The sequence below is a fragment of the Thermobia domestica genome, chromosome 14 (assembly GCF_964235325.1).
Source record: "Thermobia domestica chromosome 14, izTheDome1.hap1.1, whole genome shotgun sequence".
Classification (NCBI taxonomy): Eukaryota; Metazoa; Arthropoda; class Insecta; order Zygentoma; family Lepismatidae; genus Thermobia; species Thermobia domestica.
In genome coordinates this window covers 192,490,556-192,510,692 of record NC_137467.1, presented here as the reverse complement: position 1 = coordinate 192,510,692, position 20,137 = coordinate 192,490,556, and the positions used below count along the sequence as shown (strand labels likewise).

General features: G+C 36.8%; 1 protein-coding gene across 3 annotated transcripts in view; it reads left to right on the top strand.

Moving 5' to 3' along the window:
- Positions 1-20,137, top strand: part of Sbf (SET domain binding factor) — a 211,026-nt gene that overhangs the window by 36,575 nt on the left and 154,314 nt on the right. For all 3 annotated transcript variants that reach the window (XM_081739289.1, XM_081739287.1, XM_081739288.1), the window contains exons 8-9: positions 3,438-3,638; positions 7,129-7,310. In XM_081739289.1, the coding sequence (XP_081595415.1) occupies positions 3,438-3,638; positions 7,129-7,310 (383 nt within the window). The remainder of the gene's footprint in view (positions 1-3,437; positions 3,639-7,128; positions 7,311-20,137) is intronic.

Genomic DNA, 20,137 nt, shown 5'->3' with positions numbered 1-20,137 from the left:
AAGAGGAACAGTAATCGGAAGAAAACTGTGATAGGTCTCGCCGAGCATTAAAACAGATAATCAGTCAGAACTGTTGTGTGACTGCGATGTAAGTGACTCCCACAGCCTGTCGCCAACCACAGTCCTCTGCGAGCTATAAAATATGGGTTGCACGATCGAAACAGCTGATAAGGGAGCATAACGCTTAGCACGAGGTCAATGGTGCTGCGAACATGCACCATAGACGGCTGATGACTGGAGACATGTGAAGTGGTCGGATGAGTAATCGTTCATCTCATTTCAAACCACGGGCCGTGTTTATGTATATCGGACGCCCCAAAAAGCATATGATCCACAGTGTCTCGGATCAACCGTGGAATATGACGACGGCTCTTTAATGCTGTGGGGCGCAATATCCTAGTTTTCAGTGAGTCCTGTGCTGACCCTTACCAGTCGCGTCATTGCCCGTGATTATGTCGCCACTTTAGGGTGGACCATGTGCATCCTATAAAGTCTTTGAGTTTAACGCCCCTTGATTATGCCCTATAGGCTAAAGGAGACGATGATCTATGTAATTGAATGACGATGAAAGAATTAGTCTTATGAGAATGTGGGAGGAAACGGGAATACCTTGAGAAAACCCACGAATACAATGTTGTCCACCAGAAATTTACTTGGTTGGAGACCGAACCAGTGATCCTACGCTCTACTACTGAACCACCGTGCCTCCATATGTGCATTATGATCCAGATGTTGCTTCCGGGAAGTGACACCATATTCCAGGATGATGATGGCTGGAGCGTGGTTTGAGAAGTATCGGGATGAAATGGAATACTTCCTCTGGCCGACCCAATTCGCGGACCTGCACGTAATTGAACATCTGTGGTCCATTTTGGAGACATGAGTCCGACGAAATTTCCACCTCCATCCTTTATCAGGAAATTGAGTGATGCACTGCATACGGAATGGTGTAATATTCCACTTGCTGCTGTTCATTTCCTGTATGACTTCAATTCCCGTCGCATCAGAATTTTTCTCGGAGCGAAAGATGTTCAAATGCCATGTTGATTTGGTATTTTTTTTTTTTTTTTTTTTTTTTTTTTTTTTTTTTTTTTTTTTACAAGTGTTAAAATTAACTTGAATAAGGACCTATATTTGTGAGTGACATAAGGTTGGAACTTGAAAATTACCTCTGCAATGATAATTACCATGCTGACCCTGCCAAGGTGAAATCCGGCTGTTGCGAGACTCGAATAAAATCTGATAAATAATTGACTGTACAGGTGTGTGTGGCTAAATACTTACGGCTGAGTACTTGCGATACTTTGTTTTTACTTCTTGAGGACACGATACCAACATGGGCCTGTGTGAGGAAGAGGTTGACATACACCGAAAGCTAAAGTTTTCTTTAATTCTGAAATTATCAAAACTAACGGATGTTTGTTTATGTTATCTGGAAGACTGAACACTAATACTTTCTCAGTGAGGAAGAAACAGAAATGCGATGTAAACAATGCCTGCAGTGCAACTTGTGTGAAAGAATTATTTATGAGTTAGGAAATACCCGATAGTATAACGACCAGTAGGGGTAAATACAACGGAAACTTGTTTCAGAAAAAGCGCCCTAGTACGTGTATTCTGAATTCTCATGATCTGATATATATTCAAACAGTAGTTTCTAGGAGAGGACGAACAATTTGTAGTAAATATACATCAGGGTGTCTATCGGTCACGAAAGTCATGAAAAAGTCACGAAATCAAAAAACGGTCGTGAAAGTCAAGAAATATAGCTTCGGGTCACGATTTTTTTTTTTTTTTTTTTTTTTTTTTTTTTGTCTGTACAAACTATAAGTATAGACTGGAAAATTGTGTTTTATAAAACGTCAAAATTCAGCACCAAAAATGTCTATGGTCGGCTTTAGACGCTACCAAATCGCAAGCAAAGCACGCTTCTATCGCATGCATGAAAATTCGGCTCAATTCACACCCAAATTTGCTCTTGAGAATGTTACTAAATTTTTGTGGTTTGGGAAAGAAAAGGTCACGAAAAAGTCACGAAATTTCATTTTGGAATTTTAGTGGACACCCTGTAGATACAAACTTGATTATTGACTGCGGGTTCGATTTTCATTTAGTTAAGTTTTATCGGTAAAGTGTTAATGTGTATCTTGCGTATGGTGTATTCTTAAGCGCCCGAGTTTGTACTCCTCCCTGTATACACATATCAAATCTCTAGTCAATTATAGAAGAGCGGAGTTAATATGTAACAGAAACAAACCGATGACTTGCAGAAAATGGTGAATAAGAAAATAGCCTCCTTAATAACTCACTTCTTTATGAAGACAGACTAAGTTTATGTGGAAATCTGTTAGCATACGTTCTTGTTACTGCTTTTGTATTTCATTTTGTATGCAAATGCATTTTTAGTTAACATTTGCAATTTATTTTAAAAGTTCATAATAAGGGCATAAACATAATCTGCATTATTTGCTTTGATCGTATTGTGTTAAAGGAGAATGACATATATTACCTGTTAACAGTTTGCTTTTCATTGTATGCTGAATGTTAGTAGAAGTCATAGCTATGTTTACTTATCATGTGGTACCAAGATAAAATTTGTAACAAACCAATCTACAAGACAAAATTTTATTACCAGTTAGTGGTAATCTAGATGCTTTGTATTAATTACATTATTTTAATTTTGTATTGTTGGACATAATGGAAATATAGAAATTTGGCCTTACCCCAGATTAAAGTTGAAATACAAAACCGTGCAAAATATGTAATTAATAATGAACCTCTAACCACAAGTAATCCATTTTTTTTATTAGCTGACAAACTTAAGTAAAATAATTTATAATCTTAACATGTTAAAACATAATGTATTTCAGCTATGATCCTGCCACCCTATTTTGGTTGGAAAGAAAACAAAAAGCACAATTTATGTCCAAGCTTGGCATCAAGGTTTAAAGTTACTTTTTGATAAAATTTTGGTCACTTTTTAATGTGCTTTTGGTCACTTCAACTATTTTAAGGTTGAGGCCTGTAAGCATAAAAATACACAAACAAATAAATCAAATGAGGTGTCAGCGCCCGGGCTGCACTAAAATAGCGTTTCTCGCTAATCAGTGAAGTCAAGCAGTGCTGCGACTGGCCAGAGGAAAGATGGATGACTATTCGCACTCAACAGATGGTGTTGGTATTGAGACGTCCGACCAGCGAGCGTCATAACAATTAGGGATCCACTTGAATCAAAGAACTCTGATTTAGAGAGCTAGCATTAATGATGAAGGAAGCCGATGTGACTGACCACACAGCACCCCAAAGACAAGTGTAATCTGACTAGTAGGCCCTGGCATCCTAAGTACTGTTGCGCCAAGAGTTTACTTTAATTTTAAATGAATGATAAAAATGTTATTCTTACTAATGGCTTCCTTTTTTTAATTTCTCTATTTTAGGCAGCATTTTTGGGTCAAAGAGCGTTAATAGACTGCGATTTCACGACACGGGTATTAGATTGTATGTTCTTTACTGGCTTTGTTCAAGAAAGAGGTCCGCCATGGCGACCGTGTGATGTGTGGGATGAATTGTATAGTAATCTAGGCGATTTGTTGCGGTTAGAAAGTCAAGATCCAAGAATGCTTATGGTCCACATACAGGTAAGGAATTGATCCTACCTTATTTATTAAACTTTCTGGCACGAAGCTTCTGTTCTTACTATCTTTGTATAGATTTGGCTTTATTCTTTAACTAGCTGAAATGCCCGTCCTTCGCGCGATGAGAATAGGTTTATAAAATAATATTAGAACCCCTTCTTCTTTCGTAGATGTGTTTTTCCATGAAAGTGTAATGAAGAAAGCTAGTAAGGTAAGTTATTTTCTTGTAAGCATAAATTTTCGAACTCTCCCTCTCCCCCACCTTTAATAAAAGTGACATTATAGAAATCCAGCTTAAGGTACGTACTAAGTACTAATATTCGTTTCAAACTGGTCAGGTGTTTTCTCATGATGCGATTACAAATAATAGATAACATCGATACCATTCTGGGGAAAAGATATAGAAAACCCTTAGATGCATAATAGACAAGTCGCGAAAAATACAGTAGATTATATGTAGATTTAGAAATTTATAGATCGTGAGCTGAAAAATATAGCAACGTCAGGAAATTCGTGGTCGCGAAATAAATGGGAACCTTGGATTGTATTACCGTAGTACAGAAGTAGGTATATAATGAACGGAAGACACTTTAGTTTTAATTTGTGTATAATGAAAAGAAATTAACCGTCTACATAATTCTTGAAGGAACGTCGTTTCCTTAAGAAAGTTGTTCTGAAGTAAATGAAGAACCGCCATTGAAATGTGTACGGTAAAGAATGTCATTGTTACCTTTGGTTTCTTAGGTGACCTTTGCTTAAGTAAAAGCTGGATACTTAGCTAGCAGCCCCAAAGCAGAACAACAGACGGTGGTACGACAATGTCGCAGAAAGAAAATGCGGCTTGCAAAAAGATTGGCTATCTCTAGATGAAAATTACTGCCTCAGGAAGATTGTCTACTCTATAAATAAAAAATAGGGTTACAAAAAGATTTTCTCCTCCACAAATAAACCACGATTAAGAATAATTCAGCGTTGGATAGTCATATTATACTGATAAACTTGAGAGGCAAGAAAGGAAAAAGTAAGTGACGTACAGTCGCCAGTACTACGGTGCATGCAGCCGAATTGAGATCCTAGCAGACAGCTGTCCGGTGGCGGGATTGTTGTTGAGTCATTGCCCAGTGCTTGGTACAGCTGTCTTCGAAGTTATAACGTGATTGTGATACTTAGAAAATGACTATCTCAAGACTATTTGTGAAAGCTGGGGGCTCTCTAATTAGCAATATTATGATTTTTCGTTTGAAGAGATTGGCTCAACTGATATGTTGGCTTACATCCAGATAAATAGACCATCTTGGTGGTTACAGGGGAAACAGGTAATTTTTGGAAATGACTTTATGTCAGAAATATAGTAGTCAACACAAATTTCAAGCCTATTTCTGAAGACAAATTAATATCTAGAGGTGACATGCAAAGTTGTAAGAAGGATTCAAGGAAAGCTAAATAATTCATCATCGTGCTTTATTTTTATTTTTATTTTTTTTTAGTGCCTGCAATTATTTTTGAGTAAATATATGTGGGAATTTCTTGATTGGTTACTTATTCAGTTATTACAGTCCTATAAGCTCCCTGTATATTTCTCCATAAATAGAAAGCCTATTTAAAAAAATGTAAAAAAAAACTTTTGCTTTTGTGCTCTTGAAAATCTCACGTTGTAATTTTACTACGTCATTACTAATATGCTTGCAGAAAATGTTTAGATTTGTCGTAAGAAAGTTGAAAATTGTTCTGCTTTGGGGACTGGCAGGGTGTGCTACTGTGATATTCACTGTGACAACCGGTTGCTATATTCAGTGCATGGCCTATTTTCCAGTGTTCAGTCGATACTTCCGCAGGTGAAACAACCATTTTTGTTGCATTCTTGAAATTACGTGGAGATTCGAGAACTCGTAAAGCACCTATATACAAACCGCCTGGCAAACTGGAGAGTGGCATTCGAGTCCTGGACAGTACAGAATCTAGATTTTGTGTGTTCTATTCATTATTGTTGGTCCCTGCTGGTACTAAAGTTCATTTGAAGGTCATATACAATATCCTCGTAATTTAACTGCAGGATTCTTGTTCATCTAATAACCATAGCAAATCAGGTGCCTTTTTTGTGGGGAGGAGGAGGAATAAAAGATGTCGGTACTCGCTTTGAGTATGTTATTATACACATTCAGATGGCTGCGATGTCAGTCGTTAAAATTTATACAAATGTAAGGAATTAGCAGGTATTGGAATCTTTTGGTTCTATTATTTTTTTTAAATGGATAAAATATTCTGGTGTTCGAATTTTCAAATACATTTAAATTGAAATTCATACAAATAAAAAAAAAAAAAAAAATAAATAAAAATAAAGAAATGACAGGTCAGTGGTTTCCAACCTTGTTTATTTGACGCCCCTCTTGATGAATTCTGCATACTTCACTGCTCTCCCGGGGCCGCAGTGGCTCAGTGATAGAGTGCTCACTTTTGGTGCATGAGGTCCTTGGTTCGATCCTCGCTCGCGCCAAGTGAGCTATGTGGTGGACGAACACGTGTGCGTGGGTTTTGTAAGGGTTCTTCCTATCCTCCACTTTTTCATTCCACCATTTCAGTCATTTTTCATCATCACCGTCTCCTTTAGTCTAGCCGGCATAACCGTTGAACGTAAAACTCAAAGATTTCATTTCATTTCATTTTTACTGTTCTCCTCTATCCTTGCTGCTCGTGGGTATGACCTGTTTTGCGATTTTAGATGCAGCATTGAATTCTGAAAGCTTTAATAATAATCTCAGCAATTTATATTTATTTCTAGCAAAACGTTTAGATACCATTGTAGTTTTCAATATTATTAACTTTGTTCTTAGTGGAACCATTGTTCTTACTAAATAGTTACTTTGTATCTATATGGTATTTAATGCCTCTTTGCTTCAGCGTTCGTAATATTTTCTAATTAGGAATATAGTTTATTTCTGTTAGGAAATGAGATATTGAGTAAAGATTATGATCTTGCAATTCCAGAAAACAAAACATAACTTCCGTGGCAGAAGGCTGTGAGGAATAAATTTAGATGTGTCCATGATGGAAAAAAAAAGTTACTTTATTATAGCATGCTCAACCATTACTGTTTTTGAAAAGGGGGTAAACAAGTTGAGAACTTCCTTCACTCATTCTAGACATCATATCTTCAACTCTCTTATGCCTAAAAACATTGAAAATACGCATTAGTATCTCAAGACATGAGCACATTTTTTGTATGGGTTGCAAACATACAGTATATAACATTTTCCATATAGGCAAGAAGTTGTTGATTGTATTTCGTATATGTCCATATTCTATTCAGTGATGAGTATGTACAAATATCCGCTTTAGATACTCTTGCTCTTCACACGTTTTTTCGTATGCATCTGATTCTGGAAGATAACTATTAGATTTTTTTTTTAAATAGTGTGTGTGGGGGGGGTCTATTTTGTAGTTAGTTTGAACGTGTTTTCCATGCCTTTTATATGACTGTACATTCTGTTGTTAGGAACTTGCACAACAGTTATACTTGAATGAAAATCCAAATCCTCAGCCGTACGTTCAGAAGATTTTGAAGCCGCCAGAGGGAGTTTCGTCGAGGATCCATCAGCTTCCATTTCCTACTATTAACCTAACCCAAGTGCAGAGTATCATTGATGAGGGACTTGCCAAAAATAATTTGAAAGCAAGGTAATTATGTTTCTGGAACATAATAGGAGTGCTAAATAGGTTAACTTAATATTTTAGATCTTAAACGTGGATTTATTTCTTTTTTAAAAAACATTGTGTAATAAACTTGTTAAAAGTCTCAAAACTATTAATAATCTACCTGATATTATTTTACGTAGTACCGATATTATCTTAATATTAAAATCTTGTTAAATATTATCATGAAAAATGTACAGGCACAAGTCAAATATGCTGCTGAATTTTTTTCATTATAGGTGCATAAACAGGTTTGTGATTTATAATTACATGGGCGCATGGGGGAATATTCAAAATTAACAAAAAATTGGCTAGTTACCAATGACTCCTCCCTTGAAATTTTTTTAAAAAGATTTTGACGTTTCGGAACTCTCAGCTGGTTCCTTCCTCAGTAGCAAGGTAAAAAGGATTAAAACGGAATGGAGATAAAAGGAGTAAAACCAGGAATACATAACCACTATATAAAAGGAACGTACAAAAATGATCCTGAGATAAACAGAGCAGAGTGAAAAAAGACCGCGTTCTTTTTATTCAGTTCATTCTTTTTTCACTCTGCTCTGTTCATCTCAGGATCATTTTAGTACGTTACTTTTATATAGTGGTATGTATTCCTGGTTTTACTCCTTTTATCTCCATTCCGTTTTAATCCTTTTTACCTTGCCACTGAGGAAGGAACCAGCTGAGAGTTCCGAATCGTCAAAATCTTTAAAAAAAATTTTTCAAGGGAGGAGTCATTGGTAAGTAGCCAATTTTTCGTTAATTTTTAGGTTTGTGAGTTGATTATAATTAAACAGTAATCTCCCGTCACGTTTGGATGTAGTTGATCATCATTACTATAGATATTCTATTATTGACAGGCAACTTATCGCAAATGAGAAGATTCTGTATACCAGGGTCTTCAGCTAACCTTTTCATCTTCACGTATGATTTTTCTGTTGTAATACGTTCTGCCCACTACAGTCTTCTTCATACCCTTCGTCTCTTTCCTCCCACTAAACCCTCTAGCACGTCCCGAATGATACAGTTCTTTCTCAGCCAATATTCTAATTTCTTTTTTCTATTTTCAGTTACTTCTAAACTCGTTCTTTTCTTCACCACTCTTTCTAACAGCTCACCTTTGGTTTATGGAGTCCTTGGTTCGATCCCAGCTCGCGCGAAGTGAGCTATGTGGATAAGCACCGTGTGCATGGGTTTTTTCGAGGTTCTCCCCTTCCTACCCACTTTCTTCATTCTACCATTTCATTCATTTCTCATCATCTCCGTCTACTTTAGCTTAGACCACATAACCATGGAACGTAAAACTTAGTTTTCATTTAATTTTTTCTAACATCACATTAATTTTCCATTCCACCCAGCTTATTCTTTCCATTCTTCTCCACACTCACATTTCGAAACCTTCCAGTCTTTTTTCCCATCACTTTTATGTAATGTCCGTGATTCTGTTCCATATAGTGCAATGACTCCATACGAAACATTTTATGAGTCTTTTTCTCAACTCGTTATTCAAGAACCTTAAAATAGACTTTCATTCCTCCAAAATGTTTCTTTTATTTTACGTTCGCATTTCACATCATCTGTAATAATACTACCCAGATATCAAAAATTAATAATTTGTTCTATTTTCTCTCCTCCTACTTTTATATTTGTGACAGACTGCTTCTTTCCAGTCACCATGGATTTGGTTTTTTGTAACGTTTATTTTCATCCCATATTCTTCACAGCCCTTCTTCAAGTTTTCAAACATTAATTTTCTTTTCAGATTCCGTAACAAACGTTGTATCATCTGCAAATGCTATACACCTAATCGTTCTACCTTCTACCGAAATCCCATCCTCATTATGTAGGCTCTTCTTCACTATTCTGGTTTAGGTAGATATTAAAAAATATCGGCGCGGGAAAACATCTCTGTCGAAGTTCCCATCCAATTGCACACTCGTCTGTTATTTCTTTTCCTATTCTAATTGTTATTTGTTGGTTCGTATATTATTTGCATGTCATGAGAGAGTTTCCTACGTTTGTATGTGTTTGCGAAGGGATAGCGAAAAAAAAAAAAAAAAAATCCGGAAGATATACCGGAAGAAAGTAAAAAATGGTGGTGTATGTGCAAAACAGAAGGAATGCAATTATTTAGCTCGTCACTATCTGAAAAGGAACACCGGATTACCCGTATGATCTATTCCTACTAGGGGACATTCCATTTGTACTCTTCACAAAGGAAAGCACCAGATAAAAAATTCGGTTGAAATCTGTGTTGTAAGGAAGATATTTTCAAGCACTTTTGTAGTTTTTATTGGTCATTACAAAACAAAATCAGTAGAGAATCAGTGTAAGGTGTAAGATTTCAATAACAAAGTGTACATATTGTACTTACGCGAATGTGTTTTGAATATTTTACGGAAAAATAAGAGAATCAATCGATTTTCCGTATACCATATCAAGAACACCTTGAAAAATTACTCACTTTTGGTAAACGTGAGATCTGGATTTGATTCGCGACACATTCATACACTTGGTTCACTCCAAATTTTCAGGGTTTTTAATAGTTTTCTCCTCGGAACTGGCTTCTATTTATTAACAAAGTGGTTAAATCATGTAATTACGGGAACTTGAGGTAATTACAGCTGCTAAAAGCTTTTGCTGTAATGCTATAAAGAAAGGAAAACAACAATCATTTTAAATATTTTCCACAAATACGCCATTTTCAGCGGTGTTGCAAATTTCATCAATGTTTATCATGTCTACGGAACGATTTGAGATATCGAAATGCTGTGATTTGTTTGCCAATTGCAAAATGATTTGTTTGCCGATTGCAAACACAAGTAACTAGGTATTGTACTTATCTTAACATTTTTCAAAATAAACCCTTAAAAAAGGAAAAAGAAAAACTTTGTAACTTCGTTCCTATTCGTTAGAAGCAAGTCATACAGCGACCATGGTATCCAACGCTGAGGTACTTTTGATATGCATTATCTTCGTTGTACTGAATGTGTGACAAAGGCTTTCAAATCTGGCATGTTGGTGATTGGTGATACTATAACATCCTTAGTTTGCAACGCTAAATAATAAATTTGTTATTTTAAGTTTTTCTTCGACATGTTGATTTCAAATATGTAATAACCTGACGTAGTGCCATTATATATATATATATATATATATATATATATATATATATATATATATATATATATATATATATATATTAAACATTATATGGCAACACTGTTACGTTTTTCTGTTTAATACGTGCAAAAATGTACCTCTCCTTTAGTTGTTTCGTGCAGAGTTTCGCTTTTCTCCCTCTTGTGGGTTCTCCGTTATCATAGTTTCATAGTTGAACATTAGAAATGATACACCTCATATATATATATATATAGGATGTTTCAAAACAACCGACAACGTTTGGGAGGTGATTCCTGACACCAAGATAAGACAAAAAGTATAGACCATCCTGGGTGTACAAATGCTTCCTTTCGGAGTTATACGTTGCCGAAAATAAGAAAAAAAAAATGAACTTTAGAGGTTCATAGCTCCAAAATTATGGGACCTACTATAGTCGGGTGAAGACTTCACGTAGGAACTAGTATGTACCCTATCAAAATATCCAACTTTCAGAGTCTTGTGGTACCTCCGCAATAATTTTTATAGAAGTAGTTGGTGAGTATTTCCAATTATATGCTCGTAGCTAAATTCCTTCTATAAAAATTGTTTCGTGAGTATCTTAGGATTCTGAAACATGTATCTTTGGATAGGGAACGTGTATTAGTTCCTCAGTGAAGTCTTCACCTAACTATGGTAGGTCTTATAGTTTTGGAGCTATATGCCTTTAAAGTACTTTTTTTTTTTTATGTTATGTTTTCGGCGGCGCATAACCCCGAAAGGAAGCATTTGTGCACCCAGTTTGGTCTATACTTTTTGTCTTTATTTTGGTCTGAGAAATCACCTCTCAAACATTGTCCGTGTTGGTTTGAAACACCCTGTATATAAATTCCAATATTTTGAACCAAAGATAGTGATGAGATATATGCCAAAGCGTAATATACCGATTATATATCCGGACCTTAAAGGCAGAGGGTAGTAAGTTATTTATTTATTTTTTCTTAAAATGAGTTATTGTCAGATTTGAAACGCGTGTTCTGATATATCTTATTCTTAGAAAGCTTGTAGTTGTATTATGAATACTTTATCAAATAGTAACAATAAAATTGGATATAAGTCCGAAGGCACTTAAAGGCAAAAAGAAGTAAGTCACTGTTTTCTGTCTCTCCTGAAGATTTAATAAAAATGACTTACTCCCCTCTGCCTTTAAGGTCCGGATATAGTATTCACGGTATGTTTACCAAAAGGCGTATTTAATGCGAATAAATTTCGAAATGGCAAGTTATGTGCACCAGAATTGAACGCTTTACTACAATTTACTAGTGCTTTCAATTATTATTACTTTCTGCCATTCGTTACCTTGTAAGATATAGAAATTCTAAGACCCGCTATTGCGTTGTATATAAGTTTTTATTTTTTTAAAGTATCTGTAGTTTTTTTTTTTTTTTTTCGTATAATGAAAAGCGATTCGAGTTTTTTGAAGTTTCATGTTAAATATATAAAATATTTCATTAGTGTAAGATCATCATATGTATAATCTACAGCTCCATCAAATTAAATGTGTATATGTGTTCTGTAGTGCATCTTTTATGTAAAATCGTTGTTGTTTCATTTGGATGTTGTAAGAAAATAGTGTATGTCAGATTTTTTTTTCTGAGGGAACAATTGCAATAGTCTTAACATATGTTCAGTGAGATATACCATATTCAGGATACAGTTACACGAAGTCATGTAATGCGTGTGCTTTCTTCTAACTTTACAGGAATAACAATGAATTCATGTTGGATATGGGACCATTTTTTCTCGACACAGTGTAATTAACATGTTAATATTGGCATGTAACTTAGGCACTATGCTGCGCTGTGCACATATTTTTTTTTCTTACATGTTTCTCTTGCTAAGCTGTTTATAACACTTCCAAGCTTTGCATTAGCATGAGTTTATATATTATATTTATAATATCTGACATTGAAATCACCGTATAGTGAAATTATTGATGTAGTGTTTTTTTATTTGTCGGTACTGATGTTTGAAAGAATTAGTACACACTTTAACTAACGTAAACGTTGAGGAAATCTTTGAAGACGGAGACGGAATTAAGTTTCGCTTAATTAACGATATTGGAAGTAGTTCGAAACAGAAGCAAAAGCGTCAAGTCTGCAATTGATAAACAAGTTCTAACTTGTCAACCGAAAATCATTACTTCATCTTTCTTGTGTACTGCGCTCTGCGTTATATCCTAATATATATATCCTATCTTAATATATATCCTAATTACCACAATACGGGATGCGTTTTTCACGCGATAACTATTTTGATATTGTTAAAAAAAAGCATAGTTACGGTTCGTTTCTATTATTTGTATTTCGCGATCCCATCACGGCCCCAAAATTTATTTTGACCGTATTTTTTTTAAAAAAGGCCTAACTTACATGTGAGACTTTTTTCACAAATTTAAAATTGCCCATTTTCGAGAAATTCAAATTTGAAATTTCGAATCCGCATGTTCGAAAAAAATTTAGTACACCCCATTAATTTATATATATATATATATATATATATATATATATATATATATATATATATATATATATATATATATATATAAAAGCTTAAAGCAATGGCTTTGCAGTGACGTAAGTCTTAGTTCGGTACGTTAATTAGAAGTCAAGATATAAATGTAACCAATAAAGTTCTGTCGCTTTTGTCGAGATCTGTGTTCAGTTGGCCCTCATACCGTGAGTTGAATGCGAATGGAGGTAAGGCGAAGGTCAGTTATTGGTGTGGGTATATCCAACACACTACCTGGTTGTGGGAGTTCTGTTACACCGTGAACTTGAGTAAAGGGCAGAGTGAATATGGGACCTCCACAGAGCGTCATAAGAGTGTGTCTGCTGTATGAGTTCAAACTGGGGTCAAACTCAGCTGCAGCGGGGCGGAAGATATGCCAGGCTTTTTGTGAGGGTGTCGTGACTACGCGGACAGTGCAGCGGTGGTTTAACAAGTTTAAGGACGGTGACGAAACACTCGAAGACGCATCATGTGCCAGAAGACCAACACATGTACAAAATGAAGATTTCTGGCAACAATTGAGGCGAATAGTGGCCAGACATGTGAGGAACTGGGACTACAATTCAGTGTTCAGTGTGAGTGGAGAAACCATTCGGCAGCACCTCCATCAACTTGGGAAGGAATTCAAGTTGGATCGATGGATCCCACATGATTTGACTCCGGGCCAGAAGGCAACGCGAGCAGACACCTATGTTTCTTTGCTGTCTTGTCTGAGGAAGGGGCCATTTCTGTTCAGGGTGTTGACAAATGATGAGATGTGGATCGTGTACAAAGCTTCACGGCGCCGTCGTCATTGGTTAGCATCTCATAAACCGGTTCCAAAACAGCTGAAACCAGCACTGCACCAGAAGGTCCTCCTGTCTGTTTGGTGGACTGCTCGCGGCATCGTGCATCGGGAACTGCTACCAGCTGGTCAGAGCATCAATGCAAGTGTGTACCGTCAGCAGTTGAGCCGTGTTCAAGAAAAACTCAAAACTCTGGATCCAGCACTTCTGAATTGCAAAGGGGTTCTTCTGTTATGGGACAATACTGAGCCCGACGTGGCAAGGATGACCTGGGACGCCATTCTACGCCTTGGATGGGAAACACATTGCATCCACCATACTCCCCAGACATTGATCTGTCCGATTATCATTTGTTCCATTCCTTGGACAGTCACCTTAGAGGACGCCAGTTCAAATCTCTAGTAGAGGTGTAAAGTGCACTTGATACCTTCTTCGCTTCACGACCCACGAATTTCTACCGCGATGGAATCCATGGTCTTCCAGAACGTTGGTAGAAGGTCCTAGATGCTGATGTGGACTATTTTTGATCTTCCAGGTACGTCTTAGGTGACATATCGATGATCGAAGGGGTGGGTGAAATAGTGACAGAAGGTTCTGGTTACCTTTATATATCAAATGAAAGAAGCTAATATATGCATTTTTTGACCAAAATTGGAAATTTCGAACCGTAGAATTTCGGAAATGAATCAACGTAGAAGGTTGAAGTTTGGTATTTTTCAATCTTGCCATGATATCTTCATGTAACGTAAAAATCATCAAAATACGAAAATGTGGAGGAAAAAAATGTCCTTTTCTGGTGTTGATTTCATATGGAATGATCCGAGTATAATATCGATAGTACATTAAAAATAATTGATACGATTACAACTTCCACTTCGCGTCTGCTCTGCATATTTCTGGCTGTTGCTTTACTACGGTTTATAGTATTCAGACATTTTGTTTGGTTATGTAATTTATCTCCTTTTGTACGAATAGTACATAATGATTGGGCAAAGTCTCTCTTATTTTTACGGAAAAAAAGTTATTAACCATACCCCCTGGTGATAAGTAAGCAGTGGAAAGTCAGATCACGTGATGATATTTTCACTTTGTACATAGAAACAATATTAAGTGTAGGTTGGAGGTATAAGAAATGATAGCTCCAAACTATACATAATATTGTTTCTGACTTGCAATGCGTGTTGTTGTCAGTTTCATAGATGAAAGCAGGAAGTGGTACTTAAGAGAGAGCGCACATGTTTTCCTTCACTGCCCAGTGGGCGCTGAGAAACTTTTTATGGTATTAATTAGATTAATACATGCACATGCAAATTAAGCGTAAAACAAGCTGGGTGCATGCACCATCAGGAATTTAAACTGTAACACATACACCAAATAAGCATGCAAACTATTCAGTTACATTCGCAAAATCAATGGGAATTATCAAAAGATTATGTATAGAAAGGTATTGCATTACACAGCGAACACACTAGCACATAAACTGAACATTAATAAATTGATACTCACTTTTGTTCTTTTACACATTGTATTACTTTCCAAACTTTCACAGAGAATGTATTTTATTTACGGTAAATATATATATATACTGAGAGACATTTCGTACTGCAAATCAAACAAAAATATTGTAATTAAAGCTAGGAACTTTAGGTGCCAAAGTTTTGTAAAAAGGAAAAGTGTGAAATCTTAAGGGGGAAAAATAAGAAGTGCAAATTTAAAATGTAAGTATCCATCCAAACAGTACCAAACTAATTACATTATAATTAAGAACTGTAGATTCACTGATGTATTAAAAAGTCCGCCTGAAACAAGTCGTTCTTAGTCACATGTGAGAAAACTGTTAAAACATAAAATTTACTTTTTTTTTTGAGTGAGGCTGCATCTCTGGTCACTAAGAAGGTTTCGTGGTTGTCTTTGACGCGGAGACCTAGATTCCCGGTGGCAGCTCTTGTGTTTCGGATCCCACGTTAAGCTGTAGGTCTATCTCTCATATAGCCTCGGTGCTGAACAGGACGCTAAAGTCAAAATCAACCAACTCATCCGAAAAAGTTACTGGTCTGTTTGGTGTTGCCACCTTCCTTTACTTTCAACTCAGTAGTTTTCGCCTAACAGGCCTACACTGAAGAGAAAGTAATGAGACGCCACACACTCGGTGTTTTTTGTTTAATTATTATAGGAGTACGAGGGGTGCTGATAAAGATTCAGCCTTACCAAGAAAAAGATTCAGGTAGGAAGCTGAAACTCTCACACTATTCCACATATTTCCCTAGTGGGTCAACGCATTTGGGACATCTGTCCTGCGGCTGTTTAAGTCCTTGTAAATAGAAGTCTTGTCTGCTGCTGTAACTGCTCATCTGTACGATCAGTTGCCGCTTGAACACTGAAAACGGTGACTTGAGATTCGGGAACAGATAATCGGATGGAGCTAGATCAGACGAATAAGGGGGATGAGACAATACTTGAAAGCCTAGGGTGGACACATTGTCCTGTATTTCTTTCCTGTATTTGTCCCTTCGTCAGTAGTTTGAGGATCCACTTTTCTGCAACCTTCCTCATATCCAGATCATTATGAATAATGGTACTAACTCTTTCACGTGATATGCCCAAACATGTAACAATCCTTTTGGCTGATATTCCACGATGTTCCATGGTCATGTTTTGGATGGCTTGCACATTTTCGGGAACAAACACAGAAACAGGCCTGCCACTGGGTTTCGAACTTTCAACATCAAAATGGCCAGTTCTGAAGTTTCCACCTAGTGTTTGATAGTTGCATATGACGGCCCACGTCCCCCAAAATTTGTTTCATTTCATCGTAGATCTGCGTCGCACCTTTTCCTTGGAGGAAGAGAAAATTCAGGACGATCCTATGCTTCTCTGGACTGAAGGTTGCTGGAGGTGCAGCCATGTTCAGTTTTGAAATGAAAAAGAAAAGGATGTTAATATCATAGAACATTGCATTTTGCAACATAGTCTATACAGATCCTGCTCTATACCCTGCTACTTTCAGTTTCTTAGCTCAATTTTTTCTTGGTAAGGCTCAATCTTTGTCATAAGCACCCCTTCGTAAAATTCGGAAAAGAAACGAAAAAATGTAAATAAATAAAAGGTTATAAAAAGTGCAAAAGGATACTAATATTGAGAAAAAGTGCAAAAAGGTGCTTGCATCGGAAGAGTGTTTATTTAATGGTTTCTTTGCAAGACGAGCTAATTTGAACATTTTTCTAGAAAAAAGTAAGGTCTAGCACTTGAAATTTCTAGCTCTAATTATAATAAATAAACAAGGGTGGAGAAACTCTGTTAATTATACAGGGGTTGGACAAAAAAATCTAAAACGTTTGCAAAAGTGTGAAAATCATACCTAGTATGGTGTGGGGCCTCCTTTTGCTTCCAAAACAGCTTGGGTTCGACGTGGTTTGGACGTATACAGCTCCTGAATCGTGGTGTGTGGAATTTTGTACCATTGTTCCTCCAAAAGATGCTTCAGTTCCTTAAGGGATGCTGGTGGAGGGTAATGAGACCGAACGCGCCTTTCTAACTCAGACCACAATGGTTCAATGATGTTCAGATCTGGTGATTGTGGGACCCAAAAGAGGTGTTATAGCTCCTGATTATGCTCCTCAAACCACGATTTCACCGTTTTTGCAGCGTGATAGGGTGCCAAATCATCTTGGTAGATGCCATCACCATGAGGGAACAATATCTGGGCCATGGGTAGAACCTGGTCCTCCAAAATGGCCTCATACGCCTTAGCATTCATCATTCCATGCAGGGCTATGATGGGACCTGCAGAAAACCACGATATCACTGCCGATACTGTAACAGAATCACCCCCATGCTTTACAGTTGGAAGCAGACAGTCTGTGCCATAGGACTGCAACGGTGTTCTCCATACGTAAACACGACCGCTTGTTGGAAACAAGGTGAAAGTCGATTCATCGAACCACATTACGTGTTTTCACTACTCATGAGTCCACGCCTTGTGGTCCTTGCACCACTGGATATGCCTCTTCGAATTTACTGCTGTGACCAGGGGTTTGGCGATAGCGGCCCTGTCATGAATTTTCATTTTATGAAGTTCCCGTCGCACTGTTTTCGATGACACCGGGTTCTGTAGGCCGGAATTGAGTTTAGACGTAATTTTCATTGCAGTGGTATTCTTTTTAGCTGCTTCAATCCGTTTTAATGCCCTCCAGTCCCTATCTGACAGTATTGTCTTTCTACCACTGTTGTGCTTCGCAGACGTCGTTTGCCCATGAATTGTGTATGCCCTCGTGACATTGGACACACTGCCTTTCGATACCCTCAAAATGTTCGCCACTGTTGCCAGTGAAGCTCCAACCAGACGGGCACTAACAATCATGCCTCTTTGGAAGTCTGTCAGGTCGCCCATTTTACCGCACCACTTTCACACCACGACAATCACAGGTGAACTGGTTACTGCTGACGGAAGAGGAAGGTCCACATGACACATTGAAAACAAAAAAACAATCGGCAACCGCAACACGTGTTGTACAGAGGATGGCCAAACTTACGTGCCCTGTATGAAGTGTTTTTAGATTTTTTTTGTCCAGCCCCTGTATGTGTAGGCAATTGTAAGCTGTGCATCGTTCGAATCTGTAACCTCGAACTTAAGTGGTTTAGTAATGACATTTTTTGAGTGCAAGATAAGGAAAATTATATCCGAAGGATCCTTTAAAAAAATAATAATGTTTCCACGTTTCCAAGGTGTTTCCACGCTTTCTGAACCCTGTATGATGATGATGATGATTTTTATATTATTATTATTATTATTATTATACCTTTCGTGACTGAAGATCAGTCTTACACCTTGAAAAGATTGGAGACTCATGTTATAAAGCATAGTAGTAGTTTTATTGTGTAACAAACTATCAATTTTTAATTTTTGTGTAAATGCGTCTGTTGTATATATTAACCATCTTAAAACTTTCAACTTTCTTTTAATTCTCGTCATGCTTTCCTTGTATAGCGGTGGTGATATGGGATGGTAAGAACTGTACTTATTATATTAAAACACGTGTCATAGTTGTAAATAATACTGCACCACTGGAAAGCTTTCGCAGCATTAATTTCGCCATGCTTTGTGTTGTAAGCTTTCCCTTTTCCTGTATGGCTTGCGGTTTTTTTCTTTTTCCAACTAAATATATATATATTTCAATTCTCTTCGTTTGTTCTGCAATTATAAGAGGAATTCTGAAGTCCTAGCACCTTGTAATGTATTCGACTTTTTCTTTTTAAAGAAGATCGCTAAATAATTACGGGATTACATCTTGATTTCGTGGTTTCGTTTTCGACGTTCAAAATATTTATTATTATAGTAAGATAGTGCTCTCAGAGAAGAAAGTAAATTTACTTGACAGTTCTTTATGGATATTTGTTTCTTTCATTGCTGGTTCATTACTAAGACATAAATTTTGAACTGGACAGTTAATTTAGAAACATTGGCGATGAGTAGTACTTTTTGAATTTTCTAATTTGATGTAGAAAATTATGAAAATCATTAACTAGATTACCTTAAGCAGTACTGGAACTGTGCACACCTCAGTATACACATTTGTTGAATTTAGCGTCCCTTTTCACCACCATGGCTGTATGGGACATCAACCTAGAGCTTAAGGCGGAGTCCGAACTACCACAATGCATTTCAGTGCTCTTCGACTGGTAATCGAACCCCGAGACCATATACACCAAAGACACACGGGTTAGCCGCTAGATCAGCTAGACTGGCTATGTTCTGAACCATACTAAATTTTTCCAGTAAGAAAAATGCCATTTTCTAATGGTGAAACTATCATATACCAATATAAGGGAAAATGAAAGATAGCAATCAGGGCCTAGAGTTGGATGGTATTCACCAGGTTATGGCATATGCTGATGATGTAAATTTAATAGAGGATGATAGGAAAACAATAGAAAGAAATGCAGAGCTCTTATTTAACGTTTGCAGGGACATGGGTTTAGAAGTAAATGCAGAGAAAACTGAATACATGGAAGTTCGTCGGGATCGTAAACACGGCAAATTATAGATGCGTTAAAATATCAGTTAATACTTTTGATAAAGTGGATACTTTCAAATATCCAGGATCATATTAACAGATGAAAACCATATTCACGAAGAAATTAAAAGTCGAATAAAAGCAGGGAATTCGTGTTGTTATTCAGTTCAAAATCTCTTGTTGTCGCGAATTCTGTCAAAGAATTTGAAGCTTAAAATATGTAAAACGATAATCATCCCTGTTGTTCTGTATGGTTGCTTACTCTGAGTGAAAAACGTAAACTGAAAGTATTTGAGAACAAGATCCTGAAATGAATATTCGGACTCAAGAGAAACGGGAATGTGGA